General features: G+C 38.4%; 1 protein-coding gene across 2 annotated transcripts in view; it reads right to left on the reverse strand.

Annotated features, from left to right (window-relative positions):
• The window catches only part of HECW2 (HECT, C2 and WW domain containing E3 ubiquitin protein ligase 2), a 384,249-nt gene that overhangs the window by 230,398 nt on the left and 129,668 nt on the right, over window positions 1-24,183 (reverse strand). For both annotated transcript variants that reach the window (XM_025405496.1, XM_025405495.1), the window contains exon 2: window positions 688-1,014. In XM_025405496.1, coding sequence (XP_025261281.1) covers window positions 688-979 — 292 coding nt within the window. In that variant the 5' untranslated portion in view covers window positions 980-1,014. The remainder of the gene's footprint in view (window positions 1-687; window positions 1,015-24,183) is intronic.

The following is a 24,183-nucleotide window of genomic DNA, read 5'->3' on the forward strand; positions in this document are numbered from 1 at the left end:
GATTTCTGCTTTCCAATGTGGCAGACTTCGTACTTTTTGGATGTCTCATTCATCGCTCACTCAGCAAATGTAAGTTCACTAAGAACAACAAGCGTAAATTAGCTAAACAGAGCTGGACTGCTTTTACTAAAACAAATAGCAATTATTTATAAGTCATTTGTCAGGAAAACATGACACTTCCTTCCCCTAATTGATCTAGGACAGAGTCATGAAATTTAAAAATAAAAAGACATCTTAGGCTACAAGTAGTTCTTAACAAAACTCAAATTTTAGAAAATACAGAGCTTTTAAAATATGTCATCTAAATCTAGACATCTCTTTCATCAGTTTAAAAATGTTAGTAAATGTTAATAGATATCTCTTTCTAAAATGGGACTGCTGACCAAGAGAAATGCAAGTTTTGTTGGTGCAATTACTTTTGCATCGACCTAATAGAAAATACTGTAACACCTACAGGTTCTGAAGGTTCTGACATTTAATTAGGTAGAGATGTAACCACAAACTTCATAATATAAGCAAAGGTACTGTTGAATCCCCTCCTCCCAAAGAAGAAAAAAAATTCCCAGAATCTGCTGTGTGTATATATGCGTGTGAATTTTTTCCAGGAGAAAATACAGAATGGTAAAAATGTCAGACTAGAAACTTGTATGCTCTGAGTCACATGCAAGTCCATTCCATTTGACTCACCTATATGATAAAGTCCAATCCAATCACTGGGGTCCACCTCCTCTTTAATGTCCCAGAAGATAATGAGGTTCTGGGCTTGCCCCAGCGTGTACTCGTACATGCTGGCAGTTAAGCTGGAGCGGCTCTCAGAAGTCACCAGGTCGGTGTCGCTGTTGGCCCGCTGCAGGGTCATGTTCTCTGGCATGGAGCTCTGGGCAGCGAGGCTCTGGAGGTTCTCTGGGCTCAGCGTGTACCGCATCTGGGGATTTCGACGCCGCACAAAAAGTAGGTGCTCCCGGGCTGAACTAGCCATCCCGTCTGCCTCTCTGGGGTTGGCTGCCTACAAAGCTGCAGGAGACAGATAAACATAAAACATTAGTGCTACGACACAAAGAATTAGATTTAAGCTTTCCAGACATAAAGCCTTAAAGAGTGTTTATTAAAGCCTGACCATGTAATCTTCTGCTGTCAAAATAAAACCTATTATTCTGTCAACTGATGATGTCAGAAACAGCTTCTATAGAGTCAAGTCACATGATGGCAAAGGCTGTCACATGCCTGTGACCCTCGATTTCACTTGGCACAGCTTTCTCCTAGCAATCAAGGAGGAGAGGATCTCCCTGCCATCCCTTTTAGGTCTATCCTTTCCCAAATACCCCATGTTCAAACATGGCACCCTCTTCTCCTTTTCCATTCCGCACACATATTTATTTGCTGCTGCAATGAAATTTTAAAATAGCAAGACACATGCTAAATACAGTTGAAGTATACCACTGAGTACAAGTTCACTTGCTCAGTTTCCTTAGCATAAGAATGTAACTCACTGAAATCTTTTCAGGAGCTTGCTCAAATGTCACCTCTTCCCTTAAATATAGTGGCCATCGCATTTAAAACCACAGCACCCCAGCATTCCCCATCCCTCTTTTCTTGCTTTATTTTTCTCTATAGCAAGTTTTGTGATCTAATGTACCATACAATTTACTTATTTATTTGGTTATTGTCTACTTCACTTGACAAGAATGTAAGTTTCACAAAGACAGGGATTTTCATCTGTTTTGTTGGCTACTTTATCCCCAGTGTCTACAGCAGTGCCTGCTACATAGTACATGTTGATAAATATTTGTTAAATGAAGAGATGCAGGAAGAGTGAGCATCTTTCTCCTAGATACTTCTTGGCATAACTTGTATCTCCAGTCCCTTTCCTGAGCCTGCCCCTTGCCATCCTGACTTTCTGGCTGGTCCACATTATTTGGGCCATCTGGATCATGATAAGCCATTTCCTTTGGCTCCCACTTGGCCTCCGTCCAAAGGAACAAGGCCTACCCTGTTGGAACTTAGACAGCCCCTTTTTGGCTCACTGAGTCTAGTTCTAAAATACTTCCAGACACACACAGAGACTCCAGTACCTCCTGTACTTTAACGCAGTACAACTAAGGTTCTATCTACCAGCGCCTTACCTGTTTGCCATGGGTTTACATTACCTCACTCGGATCTCACTAGCTTTATATAGAATTGATCTGATTTTCTTCTGTACCATCCCTTTCAGAAATACATAATCCACTCGTGCATTTACGGATTTAACACTTACTCCGCACTCTTAGTACCTGCCACCATCTTCATTATGCCATGTTTCATTTCAAGGTAAACCCTATTGGGTCTTGAGAAGTCAGCATGAGTTTTCATTTAAAAAACAAACAAAGTAACCTTGGGTGCAATATTTACGTGACAGCTAACAACCTTGGCTACTGAGTCTGAGAGGAGGACAAGGGAAGATTGGGTTCCCTAATTTCTCCCATCCTCTCACTCAGTTCACAGACACTTTGGGTGAAGAGGACATGCTTCTGTGCTAGGTTTATAGCATTTGCAAATGTATTTATTCAAGTAGTTTCTGTCATAAAGTGGATCTCATACTTTGAGCACTATCTCTTGAATGAAAATAACTTGGACAAGATATCTTTTGTGAAAAGGATACAAATAAAAATGAACAGATATGCTGATTTACTCAGTTCAATGGTTTTAAATCCTATATCTCTCTTCATAAAGATGGCACTTATTTTCTGTATGTGGTCTATGGTAACTCTGATACCATAAAAGAATCCATAATTATTAGAAAATCAATCTATGAAGCTTAAAATACAGGTCAACTTCTAATCTGATAGTTTCATGAAATTTCATTTTACTGACTTTCAACAGGCCATTATTTCTTTATAAACTCAGTGAGTCAAGCAGCACACCAGCTTCAGCAAGAACTATAAATAATTAACTCCTAACACATTGTAGTTCAATAAAAAATGCAGGCTGTCTAAACTACTTCCCTGAAAGAAAGAAATAGGTCACAACCCTTATGGCTTAAAACCACAACAGAAGAACTACTGACAATTATTTCGCTCTAGAAAAAAATGAAATAACATGTATGCACACCCACATTACTGTTTTTAAATTATCTGTATTTAAGCAGAGAGAGAGGTTAGCACAGCAGCTAAGAGAAAAAGCTCTGAAGACCAACTTCCGGATTTCGGCTACATGTTTACTTTCTATCACTCTATGATCTTAGACAATTTATTTTAACTCTCCGTCCCTCTGTTTTCCCACCTATCCAGGAAGAACATAATAACATCTGCCTCATAGGATTTTAGAGAGAACTAAATAAATCAGTACAGATAAAACATTTCCAACACTGTCTGGCATATAGTAAGAGCTTTGTTAAGTTTAGGTATTAATACCATTATGTGACTACATTCTATTTTAATTATATCAAGAACTGGTTTTAATATTCCCATAATTCCCATCACCCCTTCTACTTAATCAGCATCTTCAGTATTTCAAAACATAGCCCCTAACAGAAACAAAAGAGCCTTGTAGGCAGTGAGGACCTCAGATATCTCAGAGCCCAAGCTTTGGCCCCATAACACTGACAAGAGCCACTCCCTGGTCCTCAAGCCAGAGATAAAAGTTGAAATTCAACTTCATCACCAGTAGTGGGTTCTTTCGTTCATGCAACAAATTACTGTGCTCCTCCTAAGTGAAAAGCATTAAGGATACAACAGAGCAAAAGTCAAAGTCCCTAGTTCAAAAAAGCCTGCATTCTAACAAGAAAAGACACGCAACTAAGGGCCAAAAACTGAATACATAATACATAATATATTTGTTTTCAGTGAAAGAGCAAAAAGAGCTAGAAATGTGTGAATCTGCTAGCTTATACATGTCTACCGTAAAGCTGTGGGAACTTGGAATTTTGGGGAACAAGAGTAAATATTCATATATGAGATAATTCAAGGTATCAATGGCACTTTATATACACGTATAATTAGTCTTAACAAATATGTTGTGGGGACAATGAATGTTGTAGGGCATCTGAAAGGGATAAAAATATATTTATAACGGGCTTAACCTTTTCCAAAGCACTTTCACATCGAGTATCTCGAGTAAGGCCTCAGAATATTGTGAATTAATTCTGAGAGATAACATCATTATGTCTGTTTTCATATGAGGACATTGAGAAAGATTTGTGAGGCAAAAGTTTGGCTGAAGATGACAGAAAACACTTGGTGGCAGAGGTGATATCTGACGTGAGCCTTAAAGAATTAAAAAAAAAGGAAACGGCATGAAGAGCATTCTAATTGGAAGCATGGATACAAAGAAACTACCAAGGGAGAGTACTGGGAGGGAGGGAAGAAAAAAACAAACGTAGAGTTTCCACAGAACCTGGTGAAGATGATGAGAATTCTGCAAAAGAAACCACGCACCAGCCAGACGCAGTGGCTCACGCCTGTAATCCCAACACTTTGGGAGGCTGAGGCAGTCAGATCACCTGACGTCAGGAGTTCAAGACCAGCCTGGCCAACATGGTAAAACTCTGTCTCTACTAAAATACAAAAATTAGCTGGGCATGGTGGAACATGCCTGTAATCCCTGCTACTCGGAAGGCTGAGGCACGAGAATCGCTTGAACCAGGGAGGTAGGGGTTGCAGTGAGCCGAGATCACACCACTGCACTCCAGACTAGGCAACAGAGTGAGACTCTGTCTCAAAAAATAAAAAGCACCAGCCTTGGAGGGGGTGGGTCACCACAGTGCCCACTGACGAATGCAAGCCCCAACGTGACACAGAAGATACTGAGGCTCCATGAGGTTAGGTCCACCAGTGTCACAAATCTGATGAGTCAGTCACACGCTTAAAAACAAAGTTAAAGCGGGAGAGAGAAAAATGAAAGAGAGAGAGAGAGAATTTCAAAGTCAAGGAAGGAGAGACTCCAAGGACAGTGTCCAATGCTGCAGGGAAAAACTGAGGAGTGGGGAAAATTGGTGGCCAAAAGAGTTAGCATGGAGTGGTAAAAGTGGAGTAAAGAATCCAGGCTCTTCCTCAAAAGGCTAGATGGCGAAGAGAAGGAGGCATGTGGGGAGGGCAACATGGATTGAGACAGAGTTGGGTTTGTTTGCTTTCATGTTTTGTTTTGTTTTGTGTTTTTTGTTTTGTTTTGTTTTTTAAGATGGAGTCCCAGGCTGGAGTGCAGTAGTGCATCTTGGCTCGCTGCAAACTCTGCCTCCCGGGTTCACGCCATTCTCCTGCCTCAGCCTCCCCAGTAGCTGGGACTACAGACACCCGCCACCATGCCTGGCTAAGTTTTTATATTTTTAGTAGAGACGGGGTTTCACCGTGTTAACCAAGATGGCCTCGATCTCCGGACCTCGTGATCCGCCCGCCTCGGCCCCCAAAGTGCTGGGATTACAGGCGTGAGCCACTATGCCCGGCCTTGTTTTGTTTTTAGGATGGAAGAGATTCTGCATGTTCCTAATACCAGCATAGAAACTAAGAAAACAGGAAATATTTGCTGAATGAATAAAAACTGAGAGAAAAGGGCCAGTAAAGAGGAGAGAATGAAAGAGAGGAGACATAGTACAGAGCATGGCTACTAGGCTGAACAAAAGCTGCAAGACATAGGACAGATGGAGAATTAGTCCAAACCAGCACTGTCCAACTGAAATATAACACAACCCATGGGTGTAATTTAAAATTTTCTAGTAATCACATTTTAAAAACATAAAACAGATGAAAATTTTAATAACATTTTATTTAACTCACTATATCCAAACTTACTGTTTCAACATTAATATAAACAGTTACTAATTTTTTTATTTCTTTTTTTAAATGCTAAGGCTTTTAAATCCAGTGTGAATTTTACACTTAAAGCACATTTCAGTTCAAACTGGCCACAGCTCATGTGCTCCACAGCCACATACTGGACTGGGCAGTACAAATCTAAACCATGGAGGTACCCCCACTTCCTTTTCAACTCTATGCAATCAGAAAGGCCCTGAAGGTAGCTAAGAGGAAGATGTCATTGAACTAGCTGACAATAATGTGTTAACAACCGAGGATTCCTTAATCCTTCCAAGGGTTTTTATTATTACACTTTAGCACAAAGATGCTTTTTGAGCCAAATCTCTAATAGGAATCATTATTCAATCCTGTTATATGCAGACATCCAGCCCAGGGGGTAGAGGGTTTTCTCCGGATAGATTTGAGGATGGGGAGGTTGACAAGTCTCAGAAACTCTTTATATCTCTTTTTGCTTCTTTTCTTCTACCCTGAAGCTGTATAGTCTTCAAAAGCAGAACAGTGTCCCAGAGGTGCACTGTGTGTCAGGGGAGGAGATGAAGTGGGGAAGGGATGGAGGTTTTCTACATATTCCTTTAACAAACTCTCATATATGATACAAACTTTTCCTAAGTGATTTTCAAATATATACAGGTTATTTGTAAGTGAGTACATAAATCAATAGCTATATATATTTAAACTTCACCCTGCCTTAATGTATTTATCTATTAAATAGAAGTAATTTTAATGTACCATGCAAGGTTATTGTAAGGACTGAAATACTGTGGGTGAAAGTGTTCAATAGAAAGTAGCCATGGTTATTTTAGTAGGCAAACATTATAACTACCGAATTAATTAATGCATTATTTAATCTAGGGTAACTACTTATTTCTAAGAGCCTGGGGAGAGGAACACCAGGATTTGGAAGGCAGTGAACAGAAAACAAATGCTGAAGACCAACCTTTCATATAAAAACCACTAGAAGTTCTGCCTAGTCTGGATGACCCTGTACTTAGAAAAGAAGAAGAAAACATCCATTCTTCCCCTGCCTCCACCTATTCCACATGGCTCCTGGCTTCCAGGGCTCAGAAATCAGCCATGTTAGGTTACACAGGCCTTGAGTTATAGCTTAAGAACTCAACCGTAGCTTTTATAGAACTGTTTCTGTATTAAAAAGTAATGACAACTTCCAAACAACTCCCTTAGAAAAGAATTGCAGAGCCCACCGCCCACAAGCCAGCAACTGGACAGTGTAAGATATAAGAAAGAGGAGACAAGAATTTAAGAAACTTGGCCACAGAACTTGAAGTAGTCCTGTTGGAACCTAACCAAGAATAGTGAGTGGGGAGCCATTCCAGGGTCTTGAGAAGAGAGGCGAAAATAGGAAAGGGAAGTCTGAGGAAACGTAATCTGAAAGTTTATGCAGATTATAACCGGCTGATGATAACAGGAAGAAAACAGAGGTGGGGAAACCAGTGAGAAGCTGATCAGTCACAGAACCCAGCGCTGTTTGCAGGAGATGGATTTTAGTGACATGAAAAGGAAATATCAATCAGGAATGTTTCAAAGGAAGAAGCCATAGACATGATGACAGATTGAATATAGGGGATAAAAGTGAGGGTGAAATTAGGACTAAATTCTGGATTTTCAATCTAAGTGGTAAACAGAATCCCAGAAACATTGACAGGGCTGAGAAAATCAAAATCATTTCAGGTGAGATGGAAGTAAATGCAATATATCCAAGTAAATATAACCCTTACGAGGGTGGGTCCAAATTATCAGTTATTATGAGGCCAGGGATAAAACAAATACTCAAATGCAAGTCTCTGCTCAATAATAGCTTTAGTATTAATTAAATTGACTATACCAATGTATCTCTAAAAGTCTTATTTCAGGATTTAAAAACCTCATTCAGATGTTTTACTTTACATAACTGAGGACAACTGGAAAGGAAATAAATCAATGATTTTACTTAGATTACAACAAGGGACTATTATCTAATTGCTTTGGAAACCTTAAGTTTTCCCTTATAGGAAATGTAATATAGTTTTTAGAGTTCATGTTTTGATTGTAAATAAGCACTGTGCAAAAATTAATTTGCAAAGTCACATAAAAATGAAAAAATCAAAGCACTCTAAACTTTATACCTAAAATTTGAGTTTTAACTACCTTATCCAATGCAATATTCTCATATGGGAAAATCAGTGTTACCCAGTAACAGAGAACAGCTGCTGCACATTTTCTAATACTGAAACCTAAGAACTCTCAATTTGCTTCTTGATTTCACATTTCTTATTGCCTTCTGCAATAAGAAAGACACATTTTCTTCAGAAAATTATCCACATTCTTTTGAAAAGCTTTAGAAAATGAAGCCGACGGCAAGGGAAACAGGTTAATATTCACTATACGGCTTAAGTAGAAAGCTGGTCCTTTAAAGCTCCTTAGATAACCCGTCCCTCCCAGGGTGAGTCTGTGCTGCAGCTGTATGTTCCATGCCCAGTGGGCACAGTGTAACATGATGGAGCACTCCTTAAAAAATCTTAAAAACCCTCCTTCTAAACAGGATTAGGTCTGCGCTCTGCTGCTCTCCTAGATAAAAGACATCTGTTTCAAACAACTGAAAACAAAATCATTTTTCTTCAAGAGGTCAAGAGAGATTTAATTACTAAGCAAATAACCAAATGCCACAGCACACAACTTCAATTCCAAAACCAGCAAATTTTGTTCAGAAGATATAGACAGTAGCAGATGACAAATACATTAAGTAAGTGTTTTTTATTTAAAATAGTTTTGCTAAAGAATCTGGAGGTGAATGTCAAGTTACTAAACCTCACCTGAAGGGCAGGTACTGAAAAACATTGTCAGAGGATTTTTATAGAATTTAAGAAATGCATCCTAGGATCTAACTTCCTAGAGTTGGCACTGATAAATAAAACCAACAATAATAAAAGACAAACTTGTTTAACCCTTCAAATTCCAAAAGACACACATACAACACACACACACACACACACACACGCACACACACACGCACACACACACCCGTTCAACTATACTATGCTTCAAACTCCAAGTGATTTTTTATTTTTTTTTACTATTTAAATAAGGAAAACAAAGGGTGAAAAACTATATTTATAGTCAAGATATAACTAGCCTGCAGTAAGTAGAGATGTGAGAACTATAGGAAAAGAAAGCAGTAACCCATCCCCAGAAAGGCCAGTTGGCATCTGAGATGAACAAAGACATCACCAAATCTTCCACCAAAGCTCCCTCCCCAGTGGATTTCCCCTGTGTGTAGCAAGAGAGAGCCTTTACAGTCATTCAGTATAAATGAGCATTCAGATAAACTCCGTGTTTATCATAGACAATCATAACTTCATGCTTATCTTACTCTGCAAGAGTATGCTAATAAAATGATTAGGAAAACCAGAAAATGTCCTTCTACACAACCTGCTAGGAAATGAGAACCTAACAGAGAACCTGGGGTAACTGGAGCTGCACCTCACTTTCTCTTTCCAAGTGAAAAAGTATCAGAAAATGCAATTTATCCTCCAGCCTGCTGCCCTTTAGGAAAAGCCTGTTTTCCCCAAAATTTTACTAAAGAATATGTTATAATCCACAACATAAAAATTGCCCAAATGTAAATTTGGAAAAGGAATGTACACAAATAGAAATAATTTTAAGTTCCAAAAAACTGTTAATTTTAAAGACTGAGTTCAAGAATGCTTTCAAGATGTTGGGTTAGCTTTAAATCATTAAATATGCAACTAGATTAAAGAGAGAAAATCATTAATATTTAACTCTTTTTAGTTATTTAAACTCAGTGGGATTTTTAATTCAATTATTTAATTAAAACCTTCTTTGAAGGTATGAGTAGATATTTTACAAAAAAATTGAAACAATAAGTATATATCAAAACACACTTTTAAAAAGGAGCTATAATTGTTGTCCACTAAAATATCAACTTTGAAAAACAATAGTACTCAAGTGAAAATGTAGTGAGATACAACACTCATACGTTGCTGAGAGGATGGTTTTACAAAGCTGTCCGGAACTTTACGTATGCTCACACCCTTAGGCCCAGTGATTCATTTCCAGGGCTCTGCCCTAAGGAAAGAAGCAGAGATGCCGGCAAAGAGTTATAAAAAGATGATCACCACAACATTATTCAAAATAGAGAACAAATTAAAAACAAAACAAATGTCCAACAATGGAGAAGTATTTACATTATGGCATGTCTACCTTACAGACTATTATGAAGCCATTAAAAACATATTTTTAAGATTTGACATGAGAACTTGTTCATGCTATAAGGTTAAGTATTATCAAATACTGTTACATATACAATATAATTAAATTGTGTTAATAACACACATAAAAAAAGGGTATACTTTTTCAAGTTATAGATAGTGGGATTACAATTGTTTTTACCTCTTGATATTCAATTTTTGAATTTTGCTACAAATAAGATATATAATAATGTTATTTAAAATAGAACTCTGATATGAAAGGATGGTTCCTACTATTTATTTATTATTTATTTATTACAATAAATGGTTATGTTCGAGGGCTCCTTAGTTCCAAGGAACAGAGGCCCCCTCTGATAAACTGAAACAGAAAGGAAATTTACTAGAAAGATACTAGGTAGCCCACAGAATCAAAATAAAGGAAAAATAATGAACCAAAGATGCTCTTGGGTAACAGTAGCCACCAGGATCAATCCACCTAAACATCCGTCCTTTCTCCATGATGTTGCTCAGAACTGACTGCTGGGAGACAGGAGCCTAGGGACCCACAGAGAGAGGAGACGGCATCTGAATGGGCAATTCTACCAAAACTGAAGGCAGCTGGGGAGAAGTGATGCCTCAAAAAGAATTAAATTAGTGAAAACGAAGGTTTGCTGTTACTAGATGAATAAAAAATGAATGCTGGACAAAAATAAAAGAAAGAAAACACTAACAAAACACCAGTGCCAATATCACAGACCCTTAAATATGCAACGAGAGAAGAATATAGAGTGGCAAATAAGGGAAAAAAGAGGGCAACATCTCTTACTCATTTATCTCAATACAGGATAGATTGTGATGAGCCCCCACTGAAACAATATTTATTGGCAGAGGTATCAGTTTTTTACATTAACCTGTACTTTTAAAATGTTAGTCAATTAAGAAGAACAAAACTTCATTTCAAGAATCATTTTTAAATGTCATGCCAGATTAGGAAAATGAAGGCCAAAACTTCATATGTTTTCACTACCTTTTAATAATTCCAACCTATTTTTCAGTAAACATACATGAAGTCATAGTCTATCCAAGTGTCAACAAAGAAGCAAAGCAACTGCCTTCTGTGCTGCAATGTGTAAGTGCAAAAGGCAGTAAGAAAGCTCATTATGGGGCATGATCAGCAGGGGCTGAAGTAAAGAAAAGTCTCATGAGAAAATTTGAGCCGGACCTTGAAAGATATGAAGGGGCCATGAAATATGGCATGCATTTTAGGCCATACTAGAGTACAACTAAAAAATATGGCGTGCATTCTAAGCCATACAGTACAACTAAAAAGTAAAGATAGATAGGAGTTAGCTTTCACTACCTTCACTCTATCCAAGCCATGGTCATCTCTCCTCTGAATGAATAGCCTCCTTCCCCTCTTCCATTCTGGATTTCTTTTTGTATGTTCTCAATATGAAAGCCAGAGTGACCCTGTTCAAATGTTAGATTATTTTGTTCTCCACCAAAAATCCTCCAATAACCCCTATCTCACGCAGAGAAAAAGCCAAAACCTTTACAGCAGTCTAGAAAGTCCCACCTGATCCGGCTGCTAGTCCTCTCTGACCTCATCTTTTGCTACTACCTTCCATGTTCATACCACTCCAGTCCCACTGCTGCTCCTAGAATGTTCCAGCCACTCTCTACCACAGGGCCTTTGTATATGCTATTTCCTCTGCTCTTCTCTTCAATATGCACACGGCTCACTTTGTTACTTCTTTCATGGTTTTACCAAATGGCAGCCTCTAGAGGGACCTTCCCTGACCACCCTATGATAAATTTCAACTCCTCCAACACTACCTACTCCCTTTTCCTGCTTTATTTTTCTCCTGCAGCACTTTTCATACTGTAACATATAGTATGACTTATTCACCTGTTTATTGCATCTCCTCCACCTAGAATGTATGCTTCATGAGGAGTAAGAAATGACGGACAGACATCACCTCTAAGTTGGCAGCTGGACCCACATGGTTTTCTTGGTAGAGCACCTGGAACAATGTTTCACTTAATTAATCAATTATCGTTAATTTTACAAAATCTTTGGCACCACAGTAAGATCTTTAATTGAAGTCATTTCACTGGCAGAATGCAATGGTTGTAAGCGGATGTTGCAAACACACAGGTTAAATTTCAAAGTCTGAGGTTATCAACTGATGCTTATCATTACTACAGAAATCAACAAAAGGTGCATCAAAGCAGAAAAAAGCAAGAAGGGATGGAATCAAACAAGAAGGAAGAACCACATTAGGAAGAAAAGGCATATATAAGTCACAAACAAGAGTGTCAAACCTACCTGGTTTTTCATACAAATAATAGTTATCCAATGCCTATTAAGTATGAGGTACTGTTCTTTCACTAGAACAAACAAATGGAACAAATTCCTTCTGAAGGAACTTACAGTTATAAGACTAGAAAAAGAATGAATTCAAAATAATAATAAACTACTCAATTTATGAGATCCCCAATGAGGGCAGAGACTCATCTGGAAGAACCAAAAAACTAAATGAATACGCAACATGTGAATAAGGAATTCGTTCTCTTCAGTGTCACGATCCAGCTTGTTGATACCAAGTTTAATTTTACTTCAAATACTGGGATAAAAAAATGCTTGGAATCTTTTCCAAAAGCACTACCTACAGAGCACTGTATTTTCCAAATTTTTTTTTTTAACAAAGAGATTGTTATTACCTAAGTGTCTATGGCCCAGCTCCACTCTATTAAGGGGCTGACAATGAAAGCAAAAAGTATCACACAACGATGAACTGAAGAAGTAAAATCAGTCCCCATTCAACCATTGCTCCCATGCAATGAGAGAGTCAACCCCTGTCAACCCCATTTCTGCTAGTCTCTCACTGAATATTAGATGTTCCAACAATAAACTGATAGCAAAGAGAAATTACATGAACTGGTAAAAGATTCAGGAATTCATAAAAGTCAAAGTGATTTTAAAGTCACATGCAAAACCACTGAGTAATAAGGATCTGGCAAAGTCAGAACAATTGATAACTTAAGGAGAAAAAATTAAGGATAATTTGACTCTCTTAGGATTAGAGAGAAGCCATGGGAAAGTTAACAGAGGCTTGAAACAGGTTTTGCAATATGACTTTCTTTATGATTGTGGTGAGAAAGTCAAATATCATAAAGTGCTATCATACCATTTTATTGAAAAAAATGAATTACCCCAACTCTCTAAAAGTTTCGACACTTTGGGCCGGGCGCGGTGGCTCATGCCTGTAATCCCAGCACTTTGGGAGGCTAAGGCAGGCAGATCACGAGGTCAGGACTTCGAGACAAGCCTGGTCAACACGGTGAAACCTGATCTCTACTAAAAATACAAAAAAAAACTAACCTGGCGTGGTGGCGCGCACCTGTAGTCCCAGCTACTTGGGAGGCAGAGACAGGAGAATCACTTGAACCAAGGAGGCGGAGGCTGTGGTGAACAGAGATTGCACCACTGCACTCCATCCTGGGCAACAGAGGGAGACTTCATCTCAAAAACAAACAAATGAAAAAGTTTCAACACTTCATTTGTCATTTGTTCCTTCTAATGATTAGGCCATATTTGTGATTATAATCTAAATGTTAGTCTAAGATAAGATAAACTGATTCCCATCATTTGAACTTTTGTCAAGATCAAGTCCTTTGTCTCCCTATTTACTCTGCAATTTGACTTCCCAATCAATGTAAATAGATTCACTTTAAGAGGCCTGCTTTCCTGGTAACTCCTGTCTATCCTCCGCTCCCATCCCTCACTCCCATGTTATCATGCAGCTCTTAATCCTAGATTTGATTTCCAGACTGGGGCACCAAGCTAGTGGGTGACACAGCTGAGACCTACTCTGAGGTCTTTAAAGTCGGATTTTATTCCAATATGCTACGCCTCCTATGGCTTCTGGGTTACAAATGGGTTATGAAAGCTATATCATATGGAACCCAGGTTTATCCACAAAATTTGGGGAGAAAGATGTAATCAACCGTTTACAGGTTTTAGTCAGTGCCATCAACAGGAGCCAAGCAGCTTCGCACTGCCAAAGCAGAACTGCCCGACTGGCTCTGCTGTCTCCACGCTTTCTCACTCACACTTGTGGTTCACCTACGGTTAACTTTGCAGATATAGAAAGCAATTATGTATTTATTTATTGTGAGCCACAGATTTAAGTCAACTTTAGAAGCCCATCACGTTGTTGAGAAGTAGCAATTTCCCCCTCTCAAGACAGTCTCTATGGACCCTCACAACTCGTTGATGTGCAGGCATAATTAAAGAGGCCCAAAGGAGTGGCTCTGGTGGTGAGAGCCCTTCCAGAGTAGCAGCTCAATAAAAATCACATCCTTTTTGCCCTTACTCTCTCACCTATCCATTTTTTGGGGGAAAAAAATAATAAGTATTTGGATGGCTCCTTGAGTCAAAGTAAATCAAGCATGTGAACATTTGTACACGGGAATCCTACAGTAAGTTGAGATGTGAAGTTCTACCTTCCACTTCCACCTCACGCCATGGGGTGAGTGTCCATGGCACCTGGTTATGTGTTCAAAAGGAAGACAGTGATGGTCTCTTAGCCTAAAGATACGCGGAAAAAGGAAGAAAGTGTGGTGCCAAGTCTGGGAATTTTGCTGGGCTACAGTACCAGCTTCCTCCCACTCCAGCGCATTGATGCACAGAACTAATCCTTGGGACATACTATACAGCTCTCCAGCTGACCTCGGAACTATGAGTTATATGGTCCGTGGTCTTCCCCACCTCTGTTCCACCTCACTAGTTTAGCAATATATCTAGTGCAGGGGTAGAAACACTGTAACTATTCACTAAAAATGGAACAAATGAGACCGTATAAATGAAGCAAGGCTTGAAGTCTGATGGAATGATTTCTGCAGAATAGATAATTAGATAATCCTTACAAAATAGTACTATATGACCATAAGTAAAACTGCCAATTTCTTTCTATGGATGCTGAAAGATTTCATTTGTTTTAGTGAGTCAAATTATTTTAACTCATTATATTTATAGAAATTGGATTCCTGCTCGTAAATTCAATAAACTAAAAGAAGCTGCATTTTCATTAATAGATTAAAATCTATTCAAAGAAATAAATCCATCAGTTTATAAATAAATTATTTTTGCTAAGAATGCTGCACTACTAAAATGTAAAAATACCATGGCCTTAAATAATAATTTCAAATGAATTAAAATATCATTAAAATGCAAAACAGTTTTAACTGGTTGTAATTAGGAAAAAACTTTTCAAACACCACACACTTATCCATTACCTCTTTAATCCATTTTTTTAATTTATAGAAAGATAAGACAAGAACCCACCCTTTGCAATGGTGTGATTTTTCTGCCATAATGCATGGGAAACAGGAATAAAGAAGAGACTTGGAATCATAAATATTAGCACTCCTTGTCTCCTCTTCTTATATGCATTTTCTCTGCCTACAGTTGTCCCTCCCCCAGCTTGCTATAAGTATGCGGGCCTTGGAGGTCTGCTATGCTGAGAACCAGAGAGAAAGCTGTGGGCATCCCTACAACCTTAACCCAGTGTGCCTGAGACAAAGCCCATCCCTCTGCATCCAAAACTTTTCTCTTTTCGCGTTGCAGAGTTTAGGCTGGGTTTCTGTCATAGATGTAAAGAACTTCAGTAATACAATGGATACATCCCACGCAAAACCAAGATAATAGGTGAAGCAGAAGGGAAAGAATCTGAGTTGACTGATAAAAGCATGGGGCTTAGCCAGAGAGTGGCCGGGAAAGAAAGACGGAAAAGGATTGTGGGGTTACAACATTTTTTCTGGAGATGAGAGGAAGAAGAAAGATGGAAGAGGCAGCTACCAGGAATGTAACAGCAGAGAACATGTTCAACCACCGTTGTCTAGACTCCAGATCTACTGATCATAAGCCACCTGTCAGATACAGCCCAAATATCAGGTTTGTTTTTTTGTTTGTTTGTTTGTTTTCATTTGTTTGTTTTTTTGAGATGGAGTTTCTCTCTTGTTGCCCAGGCTGGAGTACAATGGCACAATCTCGGCTCACTGCAACCTCCACCTCCCAGGTTCAAGTGATTCTCCTGCCTCAGCCTCCCAAGTAGCTGGGATTACACCTTGGTAATTTTTTGCATTTAATAGAGACAGGGCTTTACCATGTTGGTCAGGCTCGTCTCCAACTCCTGACCTCAGGTGATCCACCCGCCTTGGCCTCCCAAAGTGCTGGGAATACAGACGTGAGCCACCACGCCCAGCCCAAATATCAAGTTTTTAACATGTTCCCCATTTGATGCTGATAAAAGATGAAATTCGAGAATTGCTGACATAAGAAATCACCAGGTATTATCTATATGTAGTCCCAAGTTAGACCAAATAACTGACACTCTCTCTCCAAGTATATCCTAATTTGTTAAACAAATTTAAAATGAACCAAAAGTCAACCAAGAGATTTGTCTTTCTAAGAATCTTTAAATTCTATTTCCCATAAAATTTAGACAGACATAATTATTTAAACATTGTGAAAATTGAAATAACATTATTTTATTTATTAATTAAAAGGCATGAAACACTGCAGTATTACATTCAACAAGCTGAAAGTTGTCAAAAAGGAAAGCAAGAGTAAGAAATATGGGGTAAAGTTTATACCCAGAACTCCTGCTTTTCTCCTCTGCTCAGATACTAGAAACAGGCCATTAATTTATCTCTGAGCTTTCTGACATCCAAAGAGTTACAAGAATCACAGACTTATTCCCCATCCATAAGATAAACAGAAACGACTTCCTGGTGGCTGGGCGCAGTGGCTCATGCCTGTAATCTCACCACTTTGGGAGGCCAAAGCGGGAGGATCACTGAGGTCAAGAGTTTGAGGCCAGCTTGGCCAACATGGTGAAACCCCGTCTCTACCAAAAACATAAAAATTAGCCAGGCGTGGTGGCGCATACTTAAAATCCCAGCTACTTGGGAGGCTGAGGTGGGAGGATCCCTTCAACGCAGCAGGCGGAGGTTGCAGTGAGCCCAGATCACACCACTGCACTCCAGCTTGGGCGACAGAGCAAGACATTGTCTCAATAAGTACATAAATAAGAAATGATTTCCTGGTGATAAGATCTGAGAGAACTTTCTCCAATTGGTCTTCATGGTGTATGAAGTATTAGTCTCCATTCTTCTATCTACGTCAAATACTACAGTGTTGTATTACCATTTTTATGGTATCTCATTAGCCTAACACAAATAAACCCAATTCAGGAACAAGCATACATAGCTCAGGAATGGTCCAGCACTGTGTTGTCCATTACAGGAGCTCCTAGCTACATGTGGCTATTGATCATTTGAAATGTGGCTAGTCTAAAATGAGATATGCTGCAAGTATAAAATGCACACCAGATTTTAAAGAATTAGCACAAAAAATTAAAATATCTCATCAATAAGATTTATATTGATCACAAGTTTTTACAAGATTACAAATGGTAGTGTTTTAGATACATTGAGTTAAATAATATATACGATTAAAATTAATTTCACCTGTTTTCAATGTGGCTGTTTTACAAAATTAACATGTGTGGCTCACTAGAATGGTGCTGCATAAACAATCATACTCCCAACTTAATTCAAGGGTAAAATTTAGACTTAAATTTTAACTCTTAAAGCCATGTCTGGGCTTCCTATTTTTCAAGCAATTCTTTATAATGAGTTTCTTGTAAGAACTGGCAGCAGAAAGTTCAAGGTAATATCCACTAATATAAATCTGACCTTGAACATCTGACATGTGATTCAGTGCAAAGCCACTTTGAAAGGGCTTCATCCTTTTCTGAACATGAAGGAAGCTGACCAACATGTGCACCTGCACAAAAGACTACCCCTCTCCTGCACAGAGGGTGGTAGAGGGATCATTTCTGGGTAAAATCTTCCTCAGAAAACAATTTTGGGGTTTTTCTACGCATGATCAAATGAGTGACTGACCCCAAAGCACCAAATAAAAAAAACATGGGCCCAATAAATGTAGCCTGGTATATTTCCAGAGCAGGGCTTATCAATGGGAGACTGCCCAATAAGATAATCCTCTAATTTGAGCAAATCAATGACAGGGCTGGGAATACAAAAAATGAGACTAAACCCCATCCATAAGAACCAGTGAGACTCCATGATGAAATTGTGGCCTCTGACAAATTTTTTTAAAAAGCTTATTTTCTGATTTGCTTTTTTTTTTTTTTTTTTTTGAGACGGAGTCTCGCTCTGTCGCCCAGGCTGGAGTGCAGTGGCCGGATCTTAGCTCACTGCAAGCTCCGCCTCCCAGGTTCACGCCATTCTCCTGGCTCAGCCTCCCAAGTAGCTGGGACTACAGGCGCCCGCCACCACGCCCAGCTAATTTTTTTTGTATTTTAGTAGAGACGGAGTTTCACCGTGTTAGCCAGGATGGTCTCGATCTCCTGACCTCGTGATCCGCCCGTCTTGGCCTCCCAAAGTGCTGGGATTACAGGCTTGACCCACCGCGCCCAGCCTGATTTGTTTTTTATAGCAGTTCTGTTCTAAGGAATATGTTTAGGCAATTCAGCAAGACCTTTATATTTGTTCTGCCTACAGAGACCATGCAAGCAAATTAATCCACTCACATAAGAAAGAAGGGGTAGGCTTCATTCCTCTTTAAGGACACAGAATTTCAAGATCTCTAACACCAAGAGTTTGGGTTCTCTGCAATAAATCAGTAGCGACTCTTTCTTCTTTTACATCATATCAGTTTAGGGTCTTGGACTGGGGTGATGCTAAAATGTGTCATACAATTACTTCTAAAGAAGACTTTGAAAGAACACAGCCAACTAAATTAGTTTTAAGCATGTGAACTAAAAGTCTGAGTAGAAAATGAACTGCATCAAAGCCCTTCAATACCAGCTAAGACCGAACCCAGGATGGGGTGTGCTGTGGAGCACAAGCTTTAGGAAGCTCTTCCTAACACTTAAAAAGAAGAGTATTGTAATTAGGATCCACACAGAGAATCTCAGAGAAAAATTCCGACTGTCTGACAAAAGATTCCTGATTAATAATGACATTTGTTGATTTTAAATGCAGTTTAAAATATCATCTGCTTTAACATTCAGTGATAGCTTATATTTAGTTACTTTAGCAGAGTTCTATTTTCTTATAAATTATATTACCTAAAAGTCATGTTTCATGACCAGGAAGCTCAGGCAAACGAGGGTGGGACCTGCAGTTTAGAACGTCCAAAGCTCACTAGCCCCACCTAATGACAGCACACCTAGATTACTGGAGCAGTTTGGGGATAGAGAATCAATATAACCTTGAAAGTTGAAACTTCAAAAACAAAATTGTGACGTGGAGCTTCATGAAAAGCTCCATGTAAGACTGCCTCACATTCAGAAGGCAAAAAACCAAATTGAAAATTGTCAGCCTAATTTTACCACAAAATAATAAGAGTTGGGGGAACAGAAAAAAAGAAATACTTCTATGGGGTTTGTTTGTTTGTTTGTTTGTTTGTTTTTGAGACAGAGACTCGCTCTGTTGCCCAGGTTGGAGTGCAGCTGCATGATCTCAGCTCACTGCCTCCCGGGTTCAAGCAATTTATGGCTAATTTTTGTATTTTTAGTAGAAACAGGGTTCCACCATATTGGCCAAGCTGATCTCAAAATCCTGACCTCAAGCGATCCGTCCACCTCAGCAGATTTATACATGTATAAATACATGTATAGTTACTTTAATGTATAGCCACTTTGATGTATAGATAAGGTGAAATGATACTATAGAGCAAAACTCTTTTGTAGTTTGCTTTGTTTTTACACAAAATGTAAAGTGGGCATTCATATTAATAAATATGAAATTATATCATCCTTTTTAATAGCTATTTAACATTCCACTGTATGATGTATACTATAATTTGGTTACACAATTCCCTCAAGATGGTCATTTAGATTATTGTTATAAACCATGCTGTAAACACACCCTCACATTCATTATTGCACACTTGCCTGATTATTTCCTTAGGATTATTTCTTAGAAGTGAAATAGCTGTACCCTAAGCTATTGATGAGTGTTACCAAATGCCTTTTGACAAAGACGCATGATAAGCATTCCCACATTTGCAGTGCAGAGAAGGTAGCTATTTTCTTGCAAATACCTTCACCAACACTGAATGTTATCCATCTTTGGAGGCAGTTTAGTGCATAAAATATAGGTTCTAGAACTAGAATTTTATAGGTGAGTTCAAATCTCAGCTCTGCCATGCACTAGCTGTATGACCTCTGGAAGGCTACTCAACTTTTCTGCAGATTTCTGTTAAATGGGGATTGTATCATTGTACCTACCTACCTGAAAGGGTTATTATTAGAATTAAATGAGTTAATATAATACTTTATGTACAATAAACAATAAGTGCGTACTTATTATATGAGATATTGTCCACCTGAAAGGTAAAAACAAATCTCGGGTTTTGGTTTAATCTGTATTCATTTGATTCTTTCTAGGATTGACCACAAAACTTTTTACTTGTTTTTGTTTTGTTTTGTTTTGTTTTGTTTTTTGAGATGGAGTCTCTCTCTGTCACCAGGCTGGAGTGCAGTGGCGCCATCTCGACTCACTGCAACCTCCGCCTCCCAGGTTCAAGAGATTCCCCTGCCTCAACCTCCCAAGTAGCTGGGATTACAGGCATGTGCTACCACACCCAGTTAATTTTTGTATTTTAAGTAGAAACGGGGTTTCACCATGTTAGCCAGGATGGTCTCGATCTCCTGACCTCGTGATGTGCCCGCCTCAGCCTCCCAAAGTGCTGGGATTACAGGCGTGAGCCACGACGCTCGGCCCCTTTTACTTAATTTTTATTAACTTTTTTAAAAGTAGTCAATCATATCATTTATAAATAATAGTGATTTCTATATCTTCCTGATTTATTTTTCTGAGACAAATACATTGGTTAGAACTTCTAAAACAAAGGTGAGTGATAATAGTGGTCATAAATATTCTTATCTCAATTATGACTTTATGACAACCAAAGAATTTTTTAAATATTTCAAACATCAAAATAATAAAATGTTGCAATTCAGACAACTTTTTCCATATAGTTTTCTTATAAACAGTCCTTTAAATACAAACTCTGGACTGCTTCTAAATTGTGACATTCTCTTTTGGGAAAAAAGTACTAAACATTTTACATTAAAACAATCTTTTTAAACTAAATTGAACGCACTTTAATAAAGATCACAGTAATTTTTAACCCTGGAAATACGAAGGATGAAACAAAAAATTATTTTATTCAAATTAATTTGCAAGACAAAAGAAATTCACAAGACAATAATGCAGTTTGTACAATCACCCAAAATCAACTATTTAGTTAAATAAATACATGATATAAATAAAAAAGTTAGAACACCATTTGCAATAAAAAATATTGAGCCCTTTAACTTTAAAGGATAACATTTTCATCTAGTATTCTTGACTTCTTGTGTTTTCGACCTAAAACAGCATATAAATTTCAGAAAGGAGACTCAGTTTTTCACAATTCATACCCCTATACTCCCACACCATGAGGAGTATAAATTATTTCTAGATATGAAGGTCTTTAATATAAATCATGCCCCTAAATTGCTAAGCCCCAAAATGAGGAATACTGAAGTCACAAAACATGTAAGCTCTTCTTTAAGTTAAACAACAGAAGAAAGGACACTATATCAAAACTCTACACTAAGTCAAAAATTCTAGATTTCCCAAGCCTTAACAAAATACATGATTGCTTGAGGGTTATAAGTCTAAAGGCAAATTGTAAAGCAGAATAAGAACATGTTTAGTGAACACTTATAAATGAGTCAGACTCTAAGCTATAAGCCTTATATATATTATCTCCTATCACTGATTTACCTCATCCCAGCAAAGAAAGTATTGCCACACTACTGGCTTCACATTGCCCTTGCTACACAATCTTCCATGAGCACTTTCTATCTATGGATTGTAAATGGTTCCTTGGGGCTGACCGTTTGTCCTCTGGAGAAAGGCTGGGGAAGCTTCACTGCAAACATGGTCTGAGCTTAGGCTGGTGACAGATTGATAACTTGGAGACCACTGCAATCAGCAAATAAGAGTAACCATATACCAGCATCAGTGATAGGAGACAAGGTATAACAACACTGAAGTGTGTCCAGATAGTCTTCTTGTTTACTGCTCTTACAGGACACTTTCGTTGAATTACAATAAGGCTGGCTAAGAAACTCTGGATTTACCTTTTTACAGAATTTCCAGAATGTCAAATAAGGGAAATTGATCAGGCAAAACATACCAATTCAACAAAACTAGCCCACAGAGCAGTTATAGTACCTTTCAGTAAAAGATGCTACAAATTTAAGCAAACCTCAGGCTTTCTTCGTTCTTTAATACACCAACACATCTACCACATGTGTGAACTATTCATTTGGAAGAGCCAAAAGAGGATCAAATAATAAGTTTATTGCTTCATATATATCTATTCCTGGTATTCATATTCCTGTACCAAGCTCCAAACAAACAAAAAGCATCCAAATTAAGCCTAAGAAATAGAAAGTATCTGGAAAGCATTAATAGTGCCTAATGAGTAGGTATGGTATGAAATCAAGATATGAAATTCTAAATGTTGAGCTGCTGACATGCTTTGGAGAGATACTACATATATGTCTCTGCTCTGATGTCATAAAGCTTTGATCACGTCAAGTTTCAATGGTTTACGACTGCTTCACTTTTACACAGAATTTTTGAACTAAAAGGGTCCTCAGAGAGAATCTCACCTAATCCATTCATTTTGAATAATACAAACTGACTTTCTTCATTCTGTATGACTTTTTCCAAGGTTGTAAGTACCAGAGCTGGAATGAGGACCTAGATTTCTTAACTACATGTCCACTACATGGTACTGTCACCTCTTAACTATATTCTAAGCATGTTGTCCAATATTTTAGCATATGAAAGGTCTTTTGAAAGGCTTTTTAAAAATTATTTTTAAAGAATATGTGAGTTTCTCAAACATAATAATACTCTCCTCAAACTGGGTCAGAAAATCCAGAAATAATATAAATTGATTATTTCAGCCTATTCACAGTACTGTTCTATTCCTTACTACTGTGACCTTATATAAGTCAACCACACTGGTCGTTTATATTCCCAAACCTTAAAAATGAAGAAGTTGGACTATATGATTTCCAAGATATCTCTCAGTTCTACAAATTTTGTAAGTCTATGATTCATTTATAAATAAGTATAATCAGGTCTTTCACTTCTATTCTCCTTTTTCTCAGGGCATACTCACACCCACTACTACCACAAAACCTGAAAAGCATTATATACACAAGCACTCTATACTTAGGAAGTATTTCCGGTATGCCAAAGTTTTTTTTCAATAAAGCATCATGGTATTTGCTCTAAACAAATAATCAAAAGGGATAATAGCTACAATTCTTAAAAGTCACCATGCTCTACAATACTGGGAACTGGCTAGATACAGTGACTCACATCTGTAATCCCAACACTTTTGGAGGCTGAGGTGGGAGAACTGCTTAGGCCCAGGAGTTCGAGACCAGCCTGGGCAACATAGTGAGACCCCATCTCTACAAAAAAATTAAAAAATTAGCTGGGTATGACAGCACATGGCTACTTAGGAGCTACCTAAGAGGCTGAGGCAGGAGGATCACTTGAGCCCAGAAGGTCAAGGCTGCAGTGAGCCATGATCGTGCCACTGTACTCCATCCAGGGTTTCATAGAGTGAAACCCTGTCTCTAAGAATTATTAAATAAGTAAAATACTGGAAACTATCTCTTTCCTGTGCCCTCTACCAATTCTATTATATTTTACACCTGAAATATGCAGACTCTGAAAAGGAAATATCTCAGAGCCAGAGTCTCTGGCTCTTAACTGTTTCTCTCTCTCACACACACACACACCCCAAGGGGATGAAAATATGTGACTTGGCATTATTAGTACTGAGGCAAATCATACACGACTCTAAAAAGCTCCAGATGGAAAACTGTGAAACCAGATGATAAAGATGACAAGTGTAGGCCGGGCGCGGTGGCTCACACCTGTAATCCCAGCACTTTGGGAGGCCGAGGCAGGTGGATCACGAAGTCAAGAGATCAAGACCGTCCTGGCCAAAGGTGAAACCCCATCTCTACTAAAAATACAAAAATTAGCTGGGCATGGTGGCATGTGCCTGT

The sequence above is a fragment of the Theropithecus gelada genome, chromosome 12, assembly GCF_003255815.1.
Source record: "Theropithecus gelada isolate Dixy chromosome 12, Tgel_1.0, whole genome shotgun sequence".
NCBI lineage: Eukaryota > Metazoa > Chordata > Mammalia > Primates > Cercopithecidae > Theropithecus > Theropithecus gelada.